The following is a 21,020-nucleotide window of genomic DNA, read 5'->3' as shown; positions in this document are numbered from 1 at the left end:
AGGAGCTTGGCGAAGGAGCACGTGTAGAGTTGATAGTGATTCATAGTGATGACAATATTGACTTGTACCCCTCTGCTCGCAGTGCAAGCGAGTGCTCTCTATGCGGCGGACAAGTAACGAACAGCCCGACCTCGATCACCTCTTTCACAGCCCACTAGCCCTGCTTCTCGCCCTGATCTAGCGCAGCATCCTGCCAGCTACCACCACTGCTATTATCCTTATCATCCCCGCTCGCCCCAAGAAGGTCACCCTGTTGAGCAGCCTGCTCTCCCTCTCGAGCAGAAGCAGACGGTAGTGGAGTATCACCGCCTTCACCGCCGATGGTGAACCTTCCGTCCTCTTCCTCGTCTTCGTCCTCATCACGGTCGAAGACGGCCCGACCCCGTTGGTCCACTGGGTCGTCTTCCGGGTCGTCCCTGTACTGCCCCGTAGTAGCGCTACCGCCCCCGCGGCCGCCCCTGCTGGACGGCTGGGCGCGGTTACTGAGGAGAGAAGCCTCGTCCTCGTCTCCATCATCCTCTTCATCACTACCTGGCCTGAAAGCGTCGTAGATCTCCCTAGTGCGCCGACCTGCACCGCTTGCTGCGCCTCCTCTTGCACCGGCAAGCCCACCGTCCAGACGACTCATCTGCATCTCGTCTTCGTCCTCCGGCACAAACTCGTAGTCGGCAGCATTCTCACCTCCTCGTCTACCGCGACGTGTCCTCCTGAGGAGGAAGAATGCGCCGACAGAGGCACCAAAGATGACGACGATGCCTACTGCCACGAACAGCCAGGTAGAGTTCTGCTTCAAACCGGTCAGGTAGCCCGTGTCGCCCTCCGGCTTGCCGCTGGGATTGGTAAAGTCCTGGTGCGACTCGCCAGCCTGGGAGCCGTGGTCCGATGGTAGATGGTCGGTGGGCTTTGTCAGCTTGTACGTTCCCGAGCTGGCGGCTTCTCCCCCCTGGGCGCCTTGCACAGGCGTGCTAGAGGGAGCAGAAGCGAGCGTCTCGTGGTACTCGAGGGAGTTCTCGGGGAAGTTCCACGGCTTGGCAATGCTAGCATCGATGGCTTGGCCCCAGAGGGTCAGCTGCCAGGCGTAGAAGTTGCCCGTCTGCTTCGGGTGAGCACGATCGAAGACGGCAATGGTCCAATCTCCAATGGGAGACTCGTCCCAGTGCTTGAGAGACATGAAGCCCCAGCCTGGGAAGCCAGTGGTGGCGTCGTCGTGCCGACGAGGCCGGGCGAGGACAGACTTTGTGCCGTGGGGAGATGTGAGCTCCACATTGACATCGCCTCGGCGTTCATGGTGGATCCAGACTCGGACAGTGACGTGCTCGAGACTCTCGACATTAGCGTCCTTGAGCATCTTCTCGGTGACGGTGAAGGTACGCTTCACTCCCCCGTCCCCGATAAATGTCTCGTCGGCTGGGACAGTCTGGTTCTCACTGGTGAGCCATGCTTGCGGCTTGACTAGCTTGTGCCTCTTGGCCTCCTCGACAAATTGATATGCATCGATGACACCGTAGCCAAATTTGTGATTGTAGTGTCGCCCGGCCTGCGTCTTTTGCCAGTCAGGATCGTCAGGGTTGATCATCTGAGCGCTGTGGACAGTGATGTGCTGGATGTCTCGCCATGTCAAGTCTGGTCTGACCTGAAGCCCGAGAGCTACAACACCAGCGACGAGAGGCGCGGCAGCACTGGTACCTCCGTGGTGAGCGGTGCAGCGATTGATGCCGTTCCAGGCTACGTCAGTGGTGTGGATATGGTCATTGCTGCCCGAGCTCCACCCGGTAGCGATGTTGGAAGCGCACATCTCCGAGTAGTAAGGATGAAGGTTCTCCCTGTCAGCAGCAGAGATGGTCATCGTGTAGATACTGTTGGTGTAGCCATCAAAGTTGCACTGGTCGTCAAACGCTCCTCCGTTTCCTCCGGCGAAGACGTAGATGCTTCCTTTACCGTTACGTCCATTCTGAATGCCGTTCAGAATGGCCTTTGCAATGAGCCCTTTGGGAGCGTCCATGCTGCGTCCATCATCGGGAGGTCCCCAAGAGCAACTGTAGATGTGGTTCTCGTGATAAGCGTAATTGAGAGCGGCTGCCTCGTCGACGTCCGAGATGGGGCCAGACAGGATACGTAGACCAGCCACTTGAGAAGTATAGGCGACTCCCACACCGCATACGTCGTTCTTGATTGCAGCGATTTCGCCAGCGCAGCGAGTGCCGTGTTGGTCGTCTGCCTCGCGCGGTTCCGGTAGGGCTACATGCGAATTGAAGTCATACGAACCGGCAGCGAACTGTGAGAAGAAGTCATTAGCGTCAGTCTTGATTCTCTTGAGCTCACAGCAAGGGTCCACTCACGAAGTTGTCCTTCAAATCGGGACTGTGCATGTCCAGCCCATCATCAATCAGGGCTACCCTGACGCCAGTGCCAGTAATGTTCTGCGCCCACACGCCAGAAACATTGAGGTCATTCTCGGGTCTTCTATCATTGGCGAGATGCCATTGCTCAGGAAAGATGGGATCGCTAATCTTGTGATCCAAGGCCATCACTACGTGCTTGGCTGTCGGAATGACAGGTGGTCGAGGCAGTGGTTCCGGGTACGGATGGGGTTCAGGTCCGGGGATAGGGGCGCGATGTTGAAGATCGAGATGAGGAGTGTCCCATGGCGAATAGATGACGTTACGCTTATGTCTCTTTCGTAGCACTTGACGCTCTACGTCCTTGATGGACATGGCTAGGGAATGATCGCGCTTACTCAGTCCATGAGTCCGAGAATGGCGTGAACGAGACAAGGAGGTCCATCGGCGGAGTACCGGATCATCGTCCACGACTGAGGCATCATTGCGGGTCGCAAGAGCTGATCTCTTCTCATTGCCGGACGATTGACCCTGCCGAGCTGTCAAGGACTTCTCTGACCTAAGGAGCCAGTGGTCTTGCAGCTCTCCTACCCTTTCTACGAACTCGGCGCCTAATAGCTCAGCGACGTCGCGAGGATCCACGTCTACCCCAGCACGAGTCTCTATGGCGTAGTAGTGATGGGTATCATATGTCCTCTTTGCTGGCAGTACCACCGTCTCGGGGTCTATCACCCTGGGGGCGATCTCTGCTGCCCGCACTAGGCCGCTCAATTGCTGCGATGCTGGTAATGTCAAGCCGGCCAAGATCAGCACTACACAGAGAGCTGTATAGGATACTTGGGACTTCATGATGGGAAGCTGAGCCGGACAAGACCAGGTTGCGGTGCGAGGATGATGATGGCCAGCTGAAGGTCTAGATTTGACGCCCCTGGGCTAAGTAAGCGTTTTGAGAGGCTGGATGATCTGTAGGGAAGACGTGGAGACAAGCGTGACGGCTCTTGACGAAAGTGTCTTGTGCTGTTAGAGGCAAGAGTTGGTGAAGGTCGTGCGCTTTTGCCTCCAAAAGTGGGGCAGAGGGGACCAAGGGAGGAAGCGTGATGGGTTTGCTATTGCCCTTGTATGTCTGAGCAAGCAGAGCGTCCGCAAGCCTTGATCTGCCGAAGGATGGCAGACGTGGGCTGTAACGCGAGTGTTCTGAGGTGGGGTGCGGGTAGGCTACGATGATCTGCGGACGACGTAGTAGGATGCGATGGACGCTGCCGTCGCGTTTGGGTATCAAGGGAAGGAAGGGGGGGGTCCAGCAACGATGCAACAGGACGCTCGGCCCCATGCAGATCCCGGAACGGAAGGGCGCGACGTGCGAATGCAGGTGGCCCATGCTCAAGTCTATCAATAATCATGCTTGCGCCGCTTCTGCCTCTACAAGTTCCTCTTCTTCCTCTGCCACTGCTGACATCTCTGCTTCGATCCTTCGCGCAGTGCCTGTAGAGCTGCTGCGGACCCTCGCTCTCTTCAGACGATGCTCATTGACGCTCTCCCCTTTGAGCTCTTGGCAGCAATCCTGGGCAACCTCGATGATAGCACGGCCCTGACCTGCCGACGAGTCTCAAAAGGTGAGACTGCGAAGGGTCAGAGAGGACTATGTATGCGCTGCTAACATCTAGACTCGCTCATTTTTCCTTCGTAGCATGGAATCACGTCGCCCGCTCAGATGCTGTACTGCGCAGCATTTGCCAGAACATGGGCTACCTCAAGTCCGGGCAAAGTCTCGAGGAGCTGCGTAGCCCTCAGCCTCGCCTTCTCGGCTCTCCGCTCACCTTAGGTCACCTTCATAGCAGAGGCAAGCTGTACGGCCGTCCTGAGTCCGATCTTGAGTCTTATGAGACTTTCTTGAGGACAAGCTGCCTGTTGCGCGACGCGTGGCCTCACCACTATGGTTCAAGCGGCTCGTCCAATGACGGCATGAAAGACTGGGCTGTACCTGCCATCGTGAGGACCTACGACGATAATTTCCGGCCCATGAGACGCTATGGCATGTGGAGAGTCAAGTACGATGCTGCGGAAGACTGTTTCATCCACACCCGCGGCAACGGACCTGGCATTGGTGTGACCGATGCCAGTACCGGAGAACTGCTCTTCTTCTATCGCGGAGTCAGGCAGCGCGCTCACCTTGAGTACGACCAGGGCTGGGTAGTTCATGATACCCGCGGGAGAGATCATTTTCAAATCTGGCGCTTCGAAAGAATCGTTGAGGACGTGCAGCAGCCGCGTCGAGGGATCTTGCGCAAGTACGGCTCTCTCCGATGTCCTTACGGTGTGAGAGCCTATAGGATGCATTTTCCACACCTTGCTGTGGCGACGCAGAACAGCCGCATCGTAGTGTACAACGTCCCGGAGAAGAGGATCGTTCAAGACCTACCTATGTATCCTGCCGAGGAGGCTACCCTGGCCGCCTCGTCTACAACGTAAGTCCCCGTGCGGCACGCAAGAACGGTTTGCTAAAGCTCAATGTATTGAATGCAGTCTTCGCCGTCTACTTTACCCCAGCGCTTACATTGAATTTGATCGAGAGTACATATTCGTACTCAGCGAAGTCAACACGACTCCAGATTGGCTCGCCTCCCTATTCATCTACTCTCGAAGCAGTGGTTCTCGCGTCTGCCGTCTCAGCAGAGAGCAGCTCGAATCCAAGGCGCCTTGTTACCTACGTCGACGTTTGGATTCTGATCACGAATTTTCTTCTCTCGAAGGCGGTGCTGAGTGGAGGCAAGCGTACGCTGAGGAGATAGACCGCTTGGCAACAGCCAGAGATGATGACGGCGGTCCCCAGTGGAGCAATGGGCTGAGCGCTGTTCACCACGATGAAAGTACTGGAGCGCTGATCATATTGGGAAGTCAGGTCCTCTTCATCATACAGGACTACCAGGCCCTATGCAAGCAGGCGTCTGAGCAAGATGGTCAAGTGTCGAATCTGAAAGCCATGCGCATAGTCTCGCAACGTCGCTGGTCCCATCAGAGCACCTTGGCAGTTGCTGAAGGAAGACTTGCGTTTACTTACGAAGTGAGCATCGGAGAGAGGTGATTTCTGTTCTCCTGAGCACTTTTCTGTACTAACGCCTTCCAGCATCTGCATTATCCCTGAGCAGTCCGGACTCATGCTCGGCGACATCCGCTCGCTGCTTTGGGCTATTGAGACAAAAGCATCGAGTCTACTTGACCAGACACTTTGGCAGTACGTCGACTTTTCCCTCGACTTTGAAATGTGCCCCAGTCTGCACATGGACTCGACCTCTCTCACGGCAGTGGGCGTATTCAATGACTACCTTCTCTCGTACGAACCTACCATTGCATCCACTCGAGAAGTCGAGGCGAATCAAGCAAGGGAAGCTGAAAATGACCCCGGATGGGTGCGACACGAGGATGACTTCACAGACGACGAAGACGAACCCTCGCAAAGATTTGTCAGATTCGACTTTGGCCACCTCTCGAGGACTGGAATGCGCAGAGTGCCCGTGAAACGGCGCAGGCCGCCGCCGCAGACCTTGGGCACGATCATTTGCTACCCGGGCGCAAGGCCTTTGACCGAACTGCTGAAATCGGGTGAGGTGCAAATACCTGAAAAACGGGAAGTGTACGATCAAGAGGAGTACGAATCGGAAGATTACGAGGAAGAGGAGCACGTATCGGTAGGACACCAGGAAGAGGCCGAGGCGACAAGGGAGAACGTGCAGGCTCCACAAGAGAGCAACGAGGGTGTCTCGCGGCGAACCGATCTTCCCGAGGCAGGCTCTCCAGAAGAGAACCCCACTAGTGCAACGCAGGGCGGCGAATTGTGAAGATCACAACGCTGCGCAGCTGACGTGAGGGCGAGGGTAGGAGGCGGAAGCCTTTCCTCTCCTCTTCGCTGCATCGTATGGAGTCAGGCGGGCTGACCAGTAAGAAAATGGCGTCAGCCCCGGCTCAAGGAAGAGAGACTCTTGCATCGCCCAGGACCCCTCTAAATCAAAACATCATGCTGTATCCCTCTGTCTTTCAATCATGCTTTTTACTGCTCGCGACATTGTACAGCAGGCCGGGGCAGTCTGCTTCTTTGTGTGCTCGCGTGGCTGGAAAGCTGCCAGTACAGCAGGCTCAAGAGGCTTCTGACCAATTTCTTGCCATGCTCTCCTACTGCACTGGAGTCAAGGTAAGTCCCAAATGAGGCTCTGGATGTCTATTACATTTGCGTGGCTCGCTTCTGGCTACACGACTGACAGGGTGAGTCGGAGGTACATGGTGACAGGAAGAAGAGGATCGGGGTAGCGCCAAGGATTGGATGTACAGGTACGGGGGGTAAGAAGCCGCTTCTTCGCTCCTGGCTCAGCGGCAGGGTCAAAATCCTTTGTCTTCAGTACAGTGGAGGAGCATGCAGCTCGTGGTGGGCGTCTGCTTGCAGAGCAGGTCTTGTGTCGTCTCTGAAATCATGTGTCTCTGGTATCATAGGAGGTCTTCTTGCTTCTTGCTGCACATTCCTCATTTGCCTTTTCTTCGTTGCTCATCCGCTGCGATCCCAAGACCATCTGCTGGCCAAAGTGGCGTGACAGAATCTTTTAGCTGCCGCACGTACATCCTGGCTCATGTGCTCCCCAAACCCTCCACAAATTTTCGTCCATGATGGCAAAAAGTTCGTCTTCGTCTGTCGAGGGCTCCTCGTATTCTTCGAACATTCCATAGGGGTCCATCACCATATGCCCAGAGCGTTGAAGACGGGATAGAGTCTGACCACTAGGATAGCACAAGACTGTTTTCTTCGCTCTTTCGTCAGTGAGAGCTCGAGCACTCACGGATCGCAGCTTTCTAGCGAGCTGACCAAAGTCAAAGACTAGAACCTTGTCGAGCGGCTGTAGTACCTCATCGTCGTCTTCAAGTTCTTGCTCCCATGAAGCGTTGTCGGTTTGTTCGACGCCAACTGGTGCCTCAGTCCCTTCGCTGGGCTGGCCAGCAGGCGGATGCGAAGGGCGACGTATGCCATTCGGGATCAATATGCCGTTGAAGCTCCCCACTGCTGTCAAAGAAGTGGCGTCCATTTGCAGCGATGAGAGTTCGCCAAATCGTAAATCTGAGAGCCGGTGGACATAGGCAGCACAACGACCATGCAATCCGGCCCCGGTCTGCGCTATCGTGACTGCTACGTCGATTTCAACAATCACCAGTGCGGTCTGGACCAAAGGTCCAACGGAGAACAGCGGTCAGAGAGGTTCTTCTGACACTGCTGAGCAGTCCTCGTCCCACTCACCCCTACCACGAAGGCGACTCTGCCATCATAGGCTGCGAGGCGATCGGCGAAGTCACGGCGAGGACCCACTTGGATGTACACCGCTGTTGTGCTGATATCCGTATCGGGACGATCTGATGGACCAGATGCAAGTGCTGCTCTACATTTCGGCTTGTAGTGAATGATGAACAGGCCTCGTCCTCCGCGCAACAGAAGCGAAGCGGTGTGCTTGTCATGACGTACAGCATACAGGCCGCTGGACTTCGTCGCGTTCTGCTGGTGGGCAGGGGGAGCATCTCTAGTTGGCAAGAGGCACCAATGGGAGCCATCGCAATTTCCCCAAGGGCTGACTCTGTGGGGCGACTCAAGATACAATGTGGAGCTGATAGACACAAGTGTAAATGCCGGGCATGTCCAGAGACAGTTGCCGTTGTTGCGAGAGTAGATTTGAAGGAACCCAGTCACGCTCACTTCGCCCTTGTCAGATTTTGCATGGCAATTGAAGAGAACGAAGATGTACTCTTCGTCGAAATCCACACTGGGACTGATGCAGTATGGAGAAAGCTTGTACAGAACTCAGTCACGCTGCTATTGAATTGCAGATCTCTACTGATCCTTCCCATCTTACAAAGGACTACTCACAAGCTCACCTCTGGAAGGAGAGAGAGAGGCAAACCCTTCAGAACAATGTCTTGCGCCAAGACCTTTTTGGGAACGTCGTAAACCAAACAGTGATAGTCGTCGGTCGTAGCCACTAGAGTCGGAAAGTGGAAGCGGCAGGCCCTAAAATTGGCATCGTCCGGGCTTTGGATTGTACTAAATTTGTGTAGAAACCCTCGTCGTGGCTCTTGTATGGGTTTGATGAGACGCTCGAAGCGGCAGACCTATCGCGGAATGCGTGTGACTTGGGTTAAGTTTTGGGTAACTGTTAGTACAGAGTGGAACTCACGAGGAGCTCTTTGTGTCCTGTAGCATACACTATCCAGCCTTCGCTGAGCCATAGCTGAGCCCCTGCCGGTCGACCTGCTGCCGAACGACGATAGAACGAAAGCACGCTGCCCGTGAGAGCATCGATGACAGCCAGCCCAGACTCGTTCTTTATTGAAGTGACGAGGCATTCTTCTGCTCGACTGCCGCACAATAAGGAAAGGGGAGCCAAATCAAGTAATGTCTGTAGGTCTGTCTGATCTACTTCACTCAGCTGCTCACTCGAAGCAGGCCGTGCCCGGAAAAAATGTGCCGGGACGAAGGCTCGTACTGTACATCTTCAGAAGCGATGGCCTATCGGTAGTCTTCGATGGCAACGACGATGTTGATGTTTCGAGTTTGGGGTCCTTGACTGCTGCATCGAGAGTGGCCTCGACCTCGGTACTACCCGGCGCAGAGATGGAAGGAGACAACTCCGCAGGCACTCTTGAAGGAGGCCAGGCATTCTGTATCTGCCACTTGTTCTTGAAAAAGACGTCGTACGATGCCATATCCTTTAGTCTTAAGCCCTTGAGCTGCCCTTGAGAATGAGTGTGGGACCAACTGAGGTATGAACCGCGCGGGCGACGCTTCGGTTTGCGGAGGCTGGATAAGGTCTGTCCTGGGGCAAGAAAGCGTTCGTGCTGGCAGAGGGCCCTCATGAACAAGTTTGATTTGCCCAGGGCCTCCCAGTCTGGTCAAGTCGGGTCAGGTCGTATGTACGCGCTCAGCCCATCTATTTTGATTGACATCAAATCTTCTCCGACGTACCTTTGCATACTGCCCGGCATTTGATGGCGGAGAGAGGGTCTAAGTTCAGGAATATGAAGACGAGCAGCTCCGAGGGCAGCTCCTGTATGGACATGGTAGCCATGTAGGAACGAGGGATGGAGAAGTGGGATCGCAAGCGTGAATGCTATGAGTGTAAGAGACGCAGGAGACACTTTGCTCCCACCCCCAAACTCCGCATACATTGGCTCACAGACCGGCGCGGGCTGTATGACCATTCTATGCTACCGTAGCTAGCACAAGAAGAGTCCGAGACCAGTCGATACGAGAACCGTGGTCTCACAGTACATCCCGCCAGGCTACCTAGTCCAGTCAAACCGAGAGCTCCTGAGGCTGAAGCATCGGAACGACGTAGCAATTGGATACCATGGACGACCGACCCGCCTGTCCGCGTAAGAGCAACGAAGACAGATCCGCCCAGCCGACGTCTTTGCCTTGAAGGTGCAGCGGCACGGAAAGGGCGGCAAGGAAGCGCCGGCGCGTCGTTCAAAGGTGCCGCACCTTGCATCTAGTTCATCGTGACCCGCCTTTGCCATGGTGCCTCGTACAGGTAGTCAGATTCGACATTAGACGAGTTGGATGTCTATTGAAAAGTGAGGAGCTCGATCTCGGTTACACGGGTGACAGAGGGGACAGGTGTGGATGGGGATTGGCGCAAAAGAGTGGGTAGGGAAAGTCGTGGGTATAGAGACTCGCTTGTTTGCGGCTCGGTCGCATCGCCAGTGTCAGTCTCTACCGTATGGTCGTCGAGACTGCTACGGATTGCGCCTCTCTGTTTAGGGCCACGACGTGCTGCCCTTGTCTTGTCATCTTTGGTGTCATCCGGTCTGATAGAGTTCCGCTGTACAACTGTCCTCTGATTCTCTCGAGCTCGCAGAGACAGGTCTGCTGCCGCATTTGCTTCTGAACGCTCACCCGGCCGGTCGCCAGACGGGAACACACTGGCATGCGACGCTTCTTGGCACCCACACGTCATCGTCGATACCTTCCCAATTCCTCATGGCGTCTTCGCTGTCGGGAGTGGACCCTTCATCGAAGCAACCCTTCTCCCGGAATGGCCTCATCAACATGTGTCCTGATCTTTGCAAAGCGGCTAGTGTTAGGCCACTAGGGTAACACAAGGTCTTGGATTTGCCTCGTTGATTGTCAGGAGTCTGTGCGCCTGCCGCGTGCGTCTCTCTTGCGAGCTGACCAAAGTCAAATACTAAGATCTTCTGGCTTGGATGCATTTCCTCGTCGTAGTCGTGTGCCAGCTCCCGCTCCCACCACGAGGTGACGACACGTTCGTTGGTGCTCTCTTCCACAGTTCCATCTCTTTGCCTTCGCGTGCCAGGACGTACCCGATGGAGGAATCCATCGGAATCTACCACCGCCGTCAAGGAAGTGGAATCTAAGTGAACGCTCCAGGTCAGCTCGAAGTCCAAGTGCGGCATTCTCAGGACGTAGATGGCATAGGCGCCGCGCTGACTTGCTCCATCATGAGCCGACTTGATTGCTGCGTCAATGTCCATGATGAACAGAGCTCCCTGTGAGCAGAATTGGCGAGGCTGAATGACTCAGTACCTCTTCGGATAATGCTGCTGGATAGCTCTTGCTCCACTCACTCTTACCACGAAGGCTGCTCGACCATCAGACACTGCTAGGGGACCGTCGTAAAGCTGTTGACCCAGACCTCCGTGAAGCTGTTGACCCAGATCTACGCACATGACCGTCAGACCTGCGGCCAGTTCGAAAGTGGCTTGATCTCCCGACGCCATTGCTGCTCTACCCCTCGTCTGGAAACCACGTATGACAAAAAGCTTCTGTGCCTCTAGCACAAGCAGCGAGCCAGTGCGATCGTCGTGGCACATGTCAAATATGGCCGTGGTCTCTCCTCGCACAGGCTGGTCCGGAAGAGACAAGACAGGCGAACGGACGCTCTGGTCGTCTTGCCGAGAGTTGCTCCTGTCAGGTGCTTTGGGGATGTAGGCAGTGCTGATAGCAGAGAGATCAGCGGCAGAGCATGTCCAGAGGCACCTGCCATCCTCCCGCTTGTAGACCTGAAGGAAAGCAGACTTTTCGTATCCACCGCTCTCTCTCGGACCAGAGTAGTTGTACGCGATGTAGATGTAAGTCTGATCGAATTCAACAGATGTACTTCAAGTATGGATGTAGATCGTGTGCCCGTCAGCAGAACTTTGTAACACGTCATGCTTTATCATCACCGCTCTCCTACGAAACTTACAAGCTTGACCATTTGTAGATAGGCAAGTCTTTCAGGGAGATATCCTGCGTGAGGCGCTTTCCGGGGACATCATACACGAGGCAGTGGTAGCCCTCGGTCGCAATGACCAGAGTAGGGAAACGCCAGCGAAAGACGCAGATCTTGTGTGGTATCTGCAGGAAGTCAAATTTGCGCAGGATTCCTCGCCGCGGTGCTGATACCCCTTGAACTAGACGCTCGAAGCGCCAGATCTGATGTTGGACGGAAGTATCTCGAGTGAGTCATGGCACGATAAGCAGAGAAGGTCTGACTCACGCAGATCTCCCTATCTCCACTGGCATCCATGATCCACCCCTCGCTCATGCGGAGCTGATTACCGGCACTCCCTTGTGCTGCACGAAGTCGTTTCAGTGACAGCAGTCTACCTGTGATAGCATCAATGACGGCTACGCCCCACTCGTCAGACAGAGAAACAACGAGGCAGTCGTCCGCGCGACTGTCGAGAGGCAAAGTAAGCCCAAAGACGAAGCCGAGCAAGCGCACTTATGCATTGCCTCCAGACTTACTCATACAGCGCCTGTCCAGGCCAGAGTGTGTAGCGACGTAGATTGGTACTGTACATCTTCAGCAGGGATGGTCTGGCGATCACTGCCGATGGCAAGTGCCTAGCGTTGCTGGCGACGCCGGACAGTGGTGATACACCGATCTCGCGAAGGTCCTCATTTTCGGCGCCTGTTGGTGAAGATGTCGTAGCAGGCACAGGCGCAGGGAATCTCTGAGTAGGCCAGGCGTTTCCCAGCTGTACGCTGGTCCTAAGGAAGGATTCGTACGTCATGAGATCTTCGCTTCGAAGCCCTTTCAGCTGACCTTCACCATAGGTGTGCGACCAGGTGAGATATGAGCTGCGTAGCTGACCCCTGGGATTGCGAAGTTCGGTCAGGGTCTGCCCCGCCTTGAGGAAGCCAAGTCTGTGGCAAAATGTCTTGATAAACCTCCTCGACTTGCTCAGATATTTCCAGTCTGAATCAAGGGAAGACAGCACTCCTCTCAGCCAACGGTGCTTCGAATGGAGCAAAGCCTCCGACAGTATGACATCACTTACCTCTGCAGACTGCTCGACATCTGACAGCGGAGAAGGGATCCAGGTTCAGGAATATGGCCACCAGCAGCTCGAAGGGGAGATTCTGTATGGACATGGTCTTCAATAAGGAGTGGGAAGTGGAGAAGCAGGGAAAGCAGCATGCAGGGACATCGAAGGTGAAATTGAATGGAGTGCAGAAGCGCGCAGCGCCCTTTGCTCTCACGCAAGCCCGCTCACATGCTCGGCGTAAGATCAAGCTTGCGAGCGCTACCTGGGGTACTGCCAATGATCCTGCGACCAGTCAATATAAGAGTGACATCTCACAGTCACCGACGGGCAGCGTCTTCCCTCGATCGCTACCGATACCGAGTCCATGGAGCGAGGCACCAGCTTGTTGCCATGCTCTTCCTCATACAAGTACCGGCTCAGGACGACTTGGCTGAGTACAAAGATGCAGCGGAAGCAAAGTCGCCGGAGTGCCTGCCCTCCGCGAACGACAGTCGCACCGGCACGGAAGGCGCGGCGCGTCGGAGCAATGCTTCCTTCCTCCCCTGACAGCCATGGTGCGCTATCTGCCCTTGTCTACCCGTCTTTATCAATGTATCCACACCTAGACCCAGGCAGGATGCTCAGTCTGGGCCTGCCTCCTCAGCTCTTCGCGGCAATCATTGACTACCTCGATCTCCGCGACTTTCCTAAACTGTCGGGAGGTATGCAAAGGTAGGAGAATGGTCTCGGAAGAGCTCAGAGGGCGGAAAGCTGATGCGGGGATCCGGCTGCGCTACGAACACTGCGATCGCTACGTGACGTGAAGGCTCTTTTGACGAACCATGAAGGACGCTGTTCTGTACGTACAGAGATGTTCTGATCTCAGAAGTCCAAGCCCGAAGTAAGATCGGGAAAAGGCGCTCGTGCTAGCTTCCAATGGTATGTATGCACAGCTGCACAGTTTCAGCCCTAGACTCGAGGTGGAGGACTGCAGCCTCTGAGCCTCACGTGGCGCGCCCGCGTTTCCGACACGCTCATTTAGCTTTCGCAGGCGGGGCATCTAGGCTACCTCTACTCCACTTTGCCAGTCCTACCCTTCAGCCATTCACCAGAACACCATCATGAACAACGTCCTGCACGGAGGCGAGCAGAGCAGTACTGCCTCGGTACCAGCGATTACTGCGGCCGATGGTTCAAGCTCGTCACAGACGGGATCCAGCCAGGATCTCCTCTCGAACATACACGGCTTGGTCACCGCTCCTACCAGCTCCGCATCGAGCCAAGGTACCACCTCGTTACCTCCTCCCTCCGCTCCTTCTTCCTCAATCAGTCTCGACTCCAGTGAAAGCGGACTGGCAGCAGACTTTCAACAGCTACAGCACCATGCCCGCGAGTCGGAGGCTCACGCTCGACGCATGGAGTACCACGCAAAGGAGATGGAGGTTCACAGCAAGCAAGCAGAAGTCCATGCTAAACAGGCCGAAGTGCATGCAAAGGAGATGGAGACACATAGCAAGTTGATGCAGGCTCATGCTGAGAGGGCTAATGTACTAGCGCAGCGATTCGAAGCAGAGGCGAAGCAGGTAGCTGCTACTGCTGCTAGTGGTGCTGGGGAGGAGGGACGTGCGACGGGCGAGGGAGGGGCTGGGCGTATGTAGGTGAGTCAGCGGGCGTCGGTCACGGAGAACGCAATGCCATCACTGTGGCTACAGCTACGAGTCTAGAAAGACCAAGGGAAAGAGAATTTCGTCTTATGCTACAATAGGCCGTGACTTCGCAGACGAGCCCATAGCCGGTGTGATCAATCCCACCACCACGGCAATGACCGCAACAAGACAAGCGCCCAGTGCCCAGCTCAGTGCACTATTTGAGCTCCATTCAGCCCCTCGACCATTATACCCCGGCGTCCTCTTCGTAGTCTCCCTTTTCCTCCCTTGCGCTCCTGCCGTCCCTCCTGCTTTTACGCTGCTATCCTTGTCACGCTTTTCGGGATCCGGACCAATAGTAAACGTGAACCTGATCCAGTTGCCCAGCAGGCCGATCTTGACTGCCATCAGGGACCCGTCGCGCATAGCTTGGGGTACGCCAGAAGAGACGACTTGATGGTCGGTAGGGCGGGTCACAGGCCCACCTGTCACGACCGAGTGATCTCCATCCAAGCTTAGCGAGGTTCTAGGCCGGGTCTGAAGCTGCGTTTTGTCAGCAGATGCAGGCGATTGATCGAAAGCAGGACTGACTGCCGTGGAGGACGATGTAGGTGAAGCAGGACGGAGCCCTGCGGAGGTAGTTGAGACATGTTTCGCCTCCACCTCTGAGGAAACGGACTGATTGAGCTGGGTGGGCGGAGTATGGTCCGGATGGCTTGCAGAGTAGCTGTGCAGTCGTTCAGAGACGGTCCAGAGATGCTCGACTAGTTGGAGCTGCACCTTGAGCTCTTCTGGAAGGTTGCTGGGCAGGTATGGCTGTAGATACGAGGGCTCCGCCGAGGCCTGAGGAACGGCAGCGGACGATGCACTGCCGCCGCTGTAGCTTCCCCCGACTTCCTCTTCGAGGCTGGAGAGGATCGGCAGCAATTGCGAAAGCGAAGCCTCTCGCCAGTCCTTCGCCTCCGCAGGCACAGCGCCAAGCAGTCGTCGCGAGGTGTCCGTCTTCGCAATTGCAGTCGTCTGCTTTTGCTCATTTCTCGAAGACTCTTCTCGGTCCTCTTCAGGCCAGTCCTCCCTCCACACCTCGATGGCTTCGAGCAGGTCTACCGTCCAACGCCTTAACCGAGTCCGCGCTCTTTCCACGTGCCCTTCTCTGGACCTATCACGCTCATCGTGCTCTTGCAGCAGCTCTTGGCGCTGGGACTGCGACAAAAAGGTCGCCACGGTGGGATTAGAGCGAGGGAGAAGCGTGAGGGAGGAGATGCTAGCTCTGAGGAGAGAGGAGGTGGATAGGCTCGAGGAGGGCTGCAGCGGGGTGGGAGAAGGGATCCAGCTGAAGAGTAGCAGAGGGGTACGTACGATGTTCTAGCGGTATCAGTGCTTATCCCGAGTGTTTTTATGAGGAGCTCTCAGCAAGAAGGCTTACTTATGAGACATTCTCCCCTCCTCCTCTCCTTCGTCTAGACTCCAAGCCTCTCTGCTGCCCCACGCCAGGAAGGCTCCGAAGAAGCGCAGGCCTTCCTCCCCTAGTCTATCGCCTGCGTTCCCCGCACCGGACAGCTCCTTCACCGCCCTCCTCGCAGTGCGAAGCGAGACCCAAATCCCCCGCTTCCACTCCTCCCCAGCACCACTCGCAGCGCCAGAGCGAGGCAGGTCGAGCTCAAAGTCTCCTTTGAATCGACTGAGCCTCAGGCGAAGTAGGCCGTGCAGTGGAGAGATGCCGAGAGCAAGGAGGAGGGCATCGAGATTGATCAGAGGCTGCGAGCCCGTTGAGGAGGAGAGGACGTCTCGTGTGAGAGTCGGGGAGAGTAGGCGGAGGATCCGCAGAGTGCTAGACGAGGAGATTGTCAGCGGAGAGGAGGAGGAAGAGAGGACAGACGAGGCATTGTCCTCGTCGACTTGGCCAGAGCCAGGCAGCTGTAGCTCGAAAGCAGCCGTTAGCTCGATCCTTGCATCAACACCTTCAGTCCCCACAGGCCCAGTTCCTTCGCGTCTCCTCCTCCGCAACGCAGCAGCAGCAGCAGCTGGCGGCAGAGTGTGTACCGACGGCAGAAGCCGGAAGCGCATCTTCACGGGCCTACTGGCCTGCAGAGCTTCCCATGTTGGGGGTATAGAGGCAGAGGAAGGGACATCGGACGTACCTGGGTCTTTAGAGCCAGGAGCGCCGGGGCGGGACATGGTTGTACCACCCACACGAACCTGCAAGGCCAATCCCTAGGCACGTGCGAGGTGGTGATGTGGGTTGCGGCTCGGTGGATGCTATGTGGACCTAAGTTGAGTGCATGACAGACAACGGTGAGCCTTCATTAGTGTGTATGCACAGGGAATGGTAGGATATGGATGAACGGGCGAGCGGAAAGGGCGCGATTGGAGATTGCGGATGTGGAGGAGCGTTGGTGATGAGGGGAGCATGCTTAACGTCGTTCGGGCACGGATAAAGTCAGATATGGCATCAGGTATACAGAGAAGAGAATTGAGCACTGTGGAAGCGACAGGTTGCATCGACAAGCTAGGGCACGACTGCGTGAGTCCCCACTATAGTCCCGGCTCAGAGCTTGCTGAGTGTAACTTCGTACTTTGTGCGTAGTACCTCGAGCTGGGCGGTGTACATGATGCGCTACGAGCAGCAATGGGACCAAGACTTGAGTGGTCAGCCTCGGCTCCAGCGCCACCGATCCATCGTTGCTCAGCGCTACGCTATCACTCACCTTATTCTCTCCCCAGACTCCCCTTCCACTCTTGCTGGCCCACTTTCTACCCAGCTCAACAGCCCGATCCAGCACCTCCTTCGGCCCAGCTTGGGGCAGGTGCTCGTCGATGAACCCACACTTGAGCGCCTCGGCGCCTGGAAATCGCTCGCCTTGCAGGACGACGCGGTTGCGCAGAGAGGGTGAAGGGGCGATACGCTTGGAGAGGGGAGCGAAGAGTCCCGGAGGGATCTGAGCGCCAAAGTCGATCTGTACCGAGGGTGGCGAGGAAGTGCGTAGTAGGAAGAAGTTTCAGCTCTTCTCTGCCCTTTGGCGTGCCTTCTATATATCCAGAAAAGTCATCGATACACCGCTCTTGGTCACTCACCTCGTTCATAGACATGAAACCCTTCCCACCCATGACAGCATAGTCACAAGCAGCCATCAGACCCCACCCCGCCGCGAAACAGTGGCCTCCAATGCTGGCTACCACAGGTATAGGGAATGTCATGAGCTTCTCGTAGACGGGGAAGAGGTAGAGGTCGAAGAAGCCCATGGTGGTAATTGCGCTCTCGAAGTCCAGTCCATTGGAGAAGAACTTGCTGGTGGCGCCCGAGGTGGTGCCCGTAATCACCAGGGCCGCTCCAATGGGTGCTGCGGGAGGCGATGGCTGGGCGGGCAGCAGTGAGGACTCCCAGAGATCGCTCAGGTGCTCCAGTGCTGCGAGAGTTGCCGTGAGCAGCTGAGGGGTGAGCCGGTTGTCAGGCGTCTGGCGCGAGAGGAGCGTGAGGATGAAGATGGGCGCGGCCTCGCTCTGCTCCTTGCCCTTGCTCGAGGCAGAGCCAGAAGAAGAGGCCGGTGAGGGAGGAGTTGGGTATGGAGACGAAGCGGCTGGCTGTGAGCCCGAGGAGGTCGAGGAACCTGTAGGTGTGCCGCTGGTGGGGCTCGCGCCGGCGAGAGATAGTTCCACGAGCACCTCGCCTGCTTTCTCGCCCTCCACCCTGGACTTGAACCCCATTGGATAGTCGGAGGCATTGAATTCTACCATTGCTGCGCTGCCGAGTGGTACAGTGAGGTGGTGACTTGCTGACGAGAATAAATAGTGGGAGGAGGACAGTCCGGTACGGTAGGGACTTGGTGTGGGGAAGCGCATCTCGCTTGTCCCGCACAACCGGTCCAAATCTGAAAACGCGCCGGGCCGGAGACGCGAGGCTGCAACAGTGTCAGACAGAAAAGGGGAGAAGGTTGGCATGGCATGGCAATTGCTACTCCGTAAAGGAGGGACAGACAAGAGCAGCAGGGCATCAGGGGACAAGGCAAGCAAACAGACAGAGATTTGTACAAATGGGGTGGACATCATTCATCCTTCTCCTTCCGACGGCCTCCAAGGGTGCTAACCCATCCTCAAACCCATCCTTCCAGTCTATGTACGGTCGGGGGATGTTGCCCACCCTCAGCAGCCGTCGTCTTCGGGAGTCAGGGTCAGATACCTGGGCGATGTGACGGCAGCAGAACTGACGCGGATCGTTCCGAACGAGTCGGTCCCTACAACGGCGCTACCAGACACGGTGGTACCACTCTTGAGGAGGGGTACAGGCGTCATGAAGGTGGTAGCGGTGTCGCTGTTGACCTCCCTAGCTGCAAAGAAGATCCTGGTCGCATGAGTGGTGCTGGCGCAGGGTACGCTCAGGAGACGCTGGTTGGTGAAGGAGGAGGAGGTAGGAGCAGACTGAAGCGAGAGACAGTAGGTGCTGGCACCCTCTGGCCTGACGATTCCCCAACCGTACTCAAAAGTCTTGCCAGTCGATGAGCCGAAGATGGTCTTGTAGTTGCTGGGCAACTCGAGTGACCATCCAGCATCCTTGAGAGCGGCTGTGCAGTTTGCCCACTCGAAGCTCGAAGCCGCAACTTCGGCGCCACTGCACGAGACCAAAGGGGACGAGATCAGGATCGTCAGTAACGTTCAAGTCAGTGGCACTCAAGAGCATCCCATGTACTCACGTGTCGTCCAACGTCACGACGTATCGAGCCAAGGTATTTGTAACGGCCGATGTCTGTGTCCTGGCGGAGCTCAGGGCGGCATTCGACCTGGCCACCCTGGCCACGCCCTGAGAGCTGATACTACCAAATCCAAAAGTACCAGTGATTGCAGTGACGCAGTCGGTAACATCCGATCGCTCAGTCAGGTAAGGATGGGCCTGGACCGATGAGACGGCGGCCAAGAGGGCAAGGGAAAGGGCGGCAAAGGTCACCTGGACCATAATGAACGAGATTGGTAAAGAAAGAGAAAGCGTGTATCGGAGACGGCGTGAAAGATGTCAAACCTTTCAGGTCGGGAGCGGCAGAGAATAGGTACGGAGGTTGGCGCAAACGAATGTTATGGTGTTGGGAGGTAAGGCGGACGTGAATTGGCAAGGAGGATCGGGGCCTTTACTATATACCGCTTTTACTCCGTCTGTCCCGGCCATCGAAGTGACGTGCCCAATGAGGAATGCTGAGTGCTGAGACTGAATGAGCAAGCTTCGGCGACTCTCATGGTACGCCAAGGGGACAAAGGACCCAAGGGAGTGTTGCCTGGTAAGCCTCTGTGCTGTGTCGGTGGAGTATCTACCAACATGCCCACCCCGTATCTGCAGCACCTTGGCCCTGGCGAGACGGCGGAGTCCTAATGAGTGGTGCCTCACGCCCGGCACGAGCGCAGAGCCTTGCCCGCGCGCATCTGTCCATGCCGACGACGCTCCCCCCTTCCGCATTCTCTCACCACCATTTTGCTTCGCAGCGGCCACTAGGAGAAATAAGCACTGCACCAGCAGACTGCCAGATACGATAGGTGAGGGATCACCCTGCGCCGCTGACTGACAGTGCCATGCCGAGCCCTTTGCCAAGAGATTGAGGTCCTGTCGGTGACTTGTCCATCCGGGAGATGCAGGTTAAATAGCATGTCAAGTGTGTTCTTCTCACGCCGGCTCCTCGGCAGGCCCAAGAGATCGGCAAGACCGATTGGATATTCGCCCTACGGGGAATTGATGGACTGCCAAGGATGAAAGCTCACGGTGAGATCGATCGTAGGAGAGTGGTATAGTGCTGCTACCCTTTTCCCGACCCACGCAACGTGAACGGCACAAGGAAAATTAGCGCAGCACAGGTGCGCGCTCACGTCGCATGAGTGATCAGTCGACGACGGTCCACTCTTTCAGTACTGAGCTCGTCAATTTCTATTCGTGGGCTCCGCACTGCTTCTGGTCACGAGAATGTCGTCTGCTACGGGATAGGTCAGGATCCAATCGAAGAAGCTTCTCAGGTCTAGCTACAGAATCCGCACATTGACTCATCTTAGCTTATGCACGAGGAGGGGAACATAGTTCCGCTTCATCACTTCCGAATTGACGGTAGAATCAAGTTATCGATCAGGCATCGCACACAAGCAGGCAGACATTCGTTGGGCTTCAAATTTAATATCGAATTCAATGCAAGCGAGCCTGGGTGACTACAGCTTCGAGTAAAGTAACGGTGGGTTAGAAGACAAAAGAAAGTTTGGAAGGTAAAGATTGAAAGAAAGTGGGTGGGGAAAGAGCAGGAGAGATTTGTATTGTTCTTGGACAGTGAGGAAGAACTATGAAATGCGCTCCAACGTGTGCGGATTTGGAGGCCGGCAGGAATTGTTCAACCTGGTAGACGCCACAACTGCAGAAGGCACCATGTCCTGTAAGCACGGCTCTAGATGGATGTGACCTTGAACCTGTCGCATGTGTTCCCAGGGTGATGACAGCCGACGACTGATTCATCTCCTCGCAGGGAGTGCAAGCTTAGTCAAGCTTAGAGTTGCGGAGGGGGGCTGCCAGGGGGGGGAGGGCCAGGGGGCTTGCCGGGAGGGGGAGGACCAGGAGGCTTGCCAATAGGCTTGCCAGTGGGGGGAGGACCAGGGGGCTTGCCCCACTTGTCCTTCGTCGACGAAGAGGTGGTGGTGTGCCAGTGGTGGTGGTGGTGCTCCTTCTTGGTCGAGGTGGTAGTAGGGAGCCACTTACTCGAGGTAGTAGTGGTGTGCCACGGGTGGTGGTGGTGCCACT

The 21,020-nt window shown here is 56.1% G+C and overlaps 9 protein-coding genes across 9 annotated transcripts; 2 read left to right on the top strand and 7 right to left on the bottom strand.

The window, feature by feature from the left end:
* Positions 1–64: 64 nt before the first annotated feature.
* On the bottom strand, positions 65–3,612 carry BCV69DRAFT_255038 (hypothetical protein). The gene is made up of 2 exons (XM_025490572.1): positions 2,340–3,612; positions 65–2,275 (listed from the first exon to the last, which is right to left on the bottom strand). Exons 1-2 carry the CDS (start codon positions 3,186–3,188, stop codon positions 155–157), a joined length of 2,970 nt encoding a protein of 989 aa, XP_025351283.1. The 5' UTR covers positions 3,189–3,612; the 3' UTR covers positions 65–154.
* Positions 3,613–3,858: 246 nt separating this feature from the next.
* On the top strand, positions 3,859–6,175 carry BCV69DRAFT_296420 (hypothetical protein; the record flags this gene model as incomplete). Its single annotated transcript, XM_025494008.1, has 4 exons — positions 3,859–3,952; positions 4,027–4,804; positions 4,887–5,400; positions 5,486–6,175. The coding sequence occupies 4 exons, from the start codon at positions 3,859–3,861 to the stop codon at positions 6,173–6,175; spliced, it is 2,076 nt and encodes a 691-aa protein (XP_025351282.1).
* A 2,243-nt stretch (positions 6,176–8,418) lies between these two features.
* Positions 8,419–9,739, bottom strand: BCV69DRAFT_20764 (hypothetical protein). Its single transcript, XM_025489728.1, has 3 exons — positions 9,331–9,739; positions 8,803–9,253; positions 8,419–8,723 (listed from the first exon to the last, which is right to left on the bottom strand). Exons 1-3 carry the CDS (start codon positions 9,431–9,433, stop codon positions 8,522–8,524), a joined length of 756 nt encoding a protein of 251 aa, XP_025351281.1. The 5' UTR covers positions 9,434–9,739; the 3' UTR covers positions 8,419–8,521.
* A 170-nt stretch (positions 9,740–9,909) lies between these two features.
* Positions 9,910–11,009, bottom strand: BCV69DRAFT_20469 (hypothetical protein). Its single transcript, XM_025489711.1, has one exon. The coding sequence runs from the start codon at positions 10,857–10,859 to the stop codon at positions 10,260–10,262; it is 600 nt and encodes a 199-aa protein (XP_025351280.1). The 5' UTR covers positions 10,860–11,009; the 3' UTR covers positions 9,910–10,259.
* A 343-nt stretch (positions 11,010–11,352) lies between these two features.
* Positions 11,353–12,712, bottom strand: BCV69DRAFT_280022 (hypothetical protein). Its single transcript, XM_025491456.1, has 4 exons — positions 12,654–12,712; positions 12,118–12,571; positions 11,573–12,047; positions 11,353–11,484 (listed from the first exon to the last, which is right to left on the bottom strand). The coding sequence occupies exons 2-3, from the start codon at positions 12,384–12,386 to the stop codon at positions 11,735–11,737; spliced, it is 582 nt and encodes a 193-aa protein (XP_025351279.1). The 5' UTR covers positions 12,387–12,571; positions 12,654–12,712; the 3' UTR covers positions 11,353–11,484; positions 11,573–11,734.
* Positions 12,713–13,741: 1,029 nt separating this feature from the next.
* Positions 13,742–14,278, top strand: BCV69DRAFT_296417 (hypothetical protein; the record flags this gene model as incomplete). The annotated part of the gene is made up of 1 exon (XM_025494007.1): positions 13,742–14,278. One exon carries the CDS (start codon positions 13,742–13,744, stop codon positions 14,276–14,278), a length of 537 nt encoding a protein of 178 aa, XP_025351278.1.
* Positions 14,279–14,371: 93 nt separating this feature from the next.
* On the bottom strand, positions 14,372–16,444 carry BCV69DRAFT_296416 (hypothetical protein; the record flags this gene model as incomplete). Its single annotated transcript, XM_025494006.1, has 2 exons — positions 14,372–15,599; positions 15,693–16,444. 2 exons carry the CDS (start codon positions 16,442–16,444, stop codon positions 14,372–14,374), a joined length of 1,980 nt encoding a protein of 659 aa, XP_025351277.1.
* Positions 16,445–16,680: 236 nt separating this feature from the next.
* Positions 16,681–17,971, bottom strand: BCV69DRAFT_244539 (ClpP/crotonase; the record flags this gene model as incomplete). The annotated part of the gene is made up of 2 exons (XM_025490115.1): positions 16,681–17,223; positions 17,342–17,971. 2 exons carry the CDS (start codon positions 17,969–17,971, stop codon positions 16,681–16,683), a joined length of 1,173 nt encoding a protein of 390 aa, XP_025351276.1.
* Positions 17,972–18,233: 262 nt separating this feature from the next.
* Positions 18,234–19,533, bottom strand: BCV69DRAFT_309962 (hypothetical protein). The gene is made up of 2 exons (XM_025494755.1): positions 18,955–19,533; positions 18,234–18,872 (listed from the first exon to the last, which is right to left on the bottom strand). The coding sequence occupies exons 1-2, from the start codon at positions 19,212–19,214 to the stop codon at positions 18,407–18,409; spliced, it is 726 nt and encodes a 241-aa protein (XP_025351275.1). The 5' UTR covers positions 19,215–19,533; the 3' UTR covers positions 18,234–18,406.
* Between the last annotated feature and the right edge of the window lie 1,487 nt (positions 19,534–21,020).

This window comes from Pseudomicrostroma glucosiphilum (genome assembly GCF_003144135.1).
Source record: "Pseudomicrostroma glucosiphilum strain MCA 4718 unplaced genomic scaffold BCV69scaffold_1, whole genome shotgun sequence".
In the NCBI taxonomy this organism is placed as follows: domain Eukaryota; kingdom Fungi; phylum Basidiomycota; class Exobasidiomycetes; order Microstromatales; family Microstromataceae; genus Microstroma; species Microstroma glucosiphilum.
This window is presented reverse-complemented; position numbering and strand designations above follow the sequence as displayed.

Excerpts from the sequence above, each read along its gene's own strand:
- BCV69DRAFT_255038 (XM_025490572.1), bottom strand. The coding sequence starts at position 3,188 with ATGAAGTCCCAAGTATCCTATACAGCTCTCTGTGTAGTGCTGATCTTG. Across the intron at positions 2,276-2,339 it reads CCGATTTGAAGGACAACTTC|TTCGCTGCCGGTTCGTATGA; the intron begins GTGAGTGGACCC and ends TTCTTCTCACAG.
- BCV69DRAFT_20764 (XM_025489728.1), bottom strand. The coding sequence starts at position 9,433 with ATGGCTACCATGTCCATACAGGAGCTGCCCTCGGAGCTGCTCGTCTTC. Across the intron at positions 9,254-9,330 it reads ATGCCGGGCAGTATGCAAAG|ACTGGGAGGCCCTGGGCAAA; the intron begins GTACGTCGGAGA and ends CGACTTGACCAG. Across the intron at positions 8,724-8,802 it reads CCGGGCACGGCCTGCTTCGA|TCGAGCAGAAGAATGCCTCG; the intron begins GTGAGCAGCTGA and ends ATTGTGCGGCAG.
- BCV69DRAFT_20469 (XM_025489711.1), bottom strand. The coding sequence starts at position 10,859 with ATGGACATTGACGCAGCAATCAAGTCGGCTCATGATGGAGCAAGTCAG.
- BCV69DRAFT_280022 (XM_025491456.1), bottom strand. The coding sequence starts at position 12,386 with ATGACGTACGAATCCTTCCTTAGGACCAGCGTACAGCTGGGAAACGCC. Across the intron at positions 12,048-12,117 it reads CCTGGACAGGCGCTGTATGA|TCGCGCGGACGACTGCCTCG; the intron begins GTAAGTCTGGAG and ends GCCTCTCGACAG.
- BCV69DRAFT_309962 (XM_025494755.1), bottom strand. The coding sequence starts at position 19,214 with ATGGTCCAGGTGACCTTTGCCGCCCTTTCCCTTGCCCTCTTGGCCGCC. Across the intron at positions 18,873-18,954 it reads GTCGTGACGTTGGACGACAC|TGGCGCCGAAGTTGCGGCTT; the intron begins GTGAGTACATGG and ends GGTCTCGTGCAG.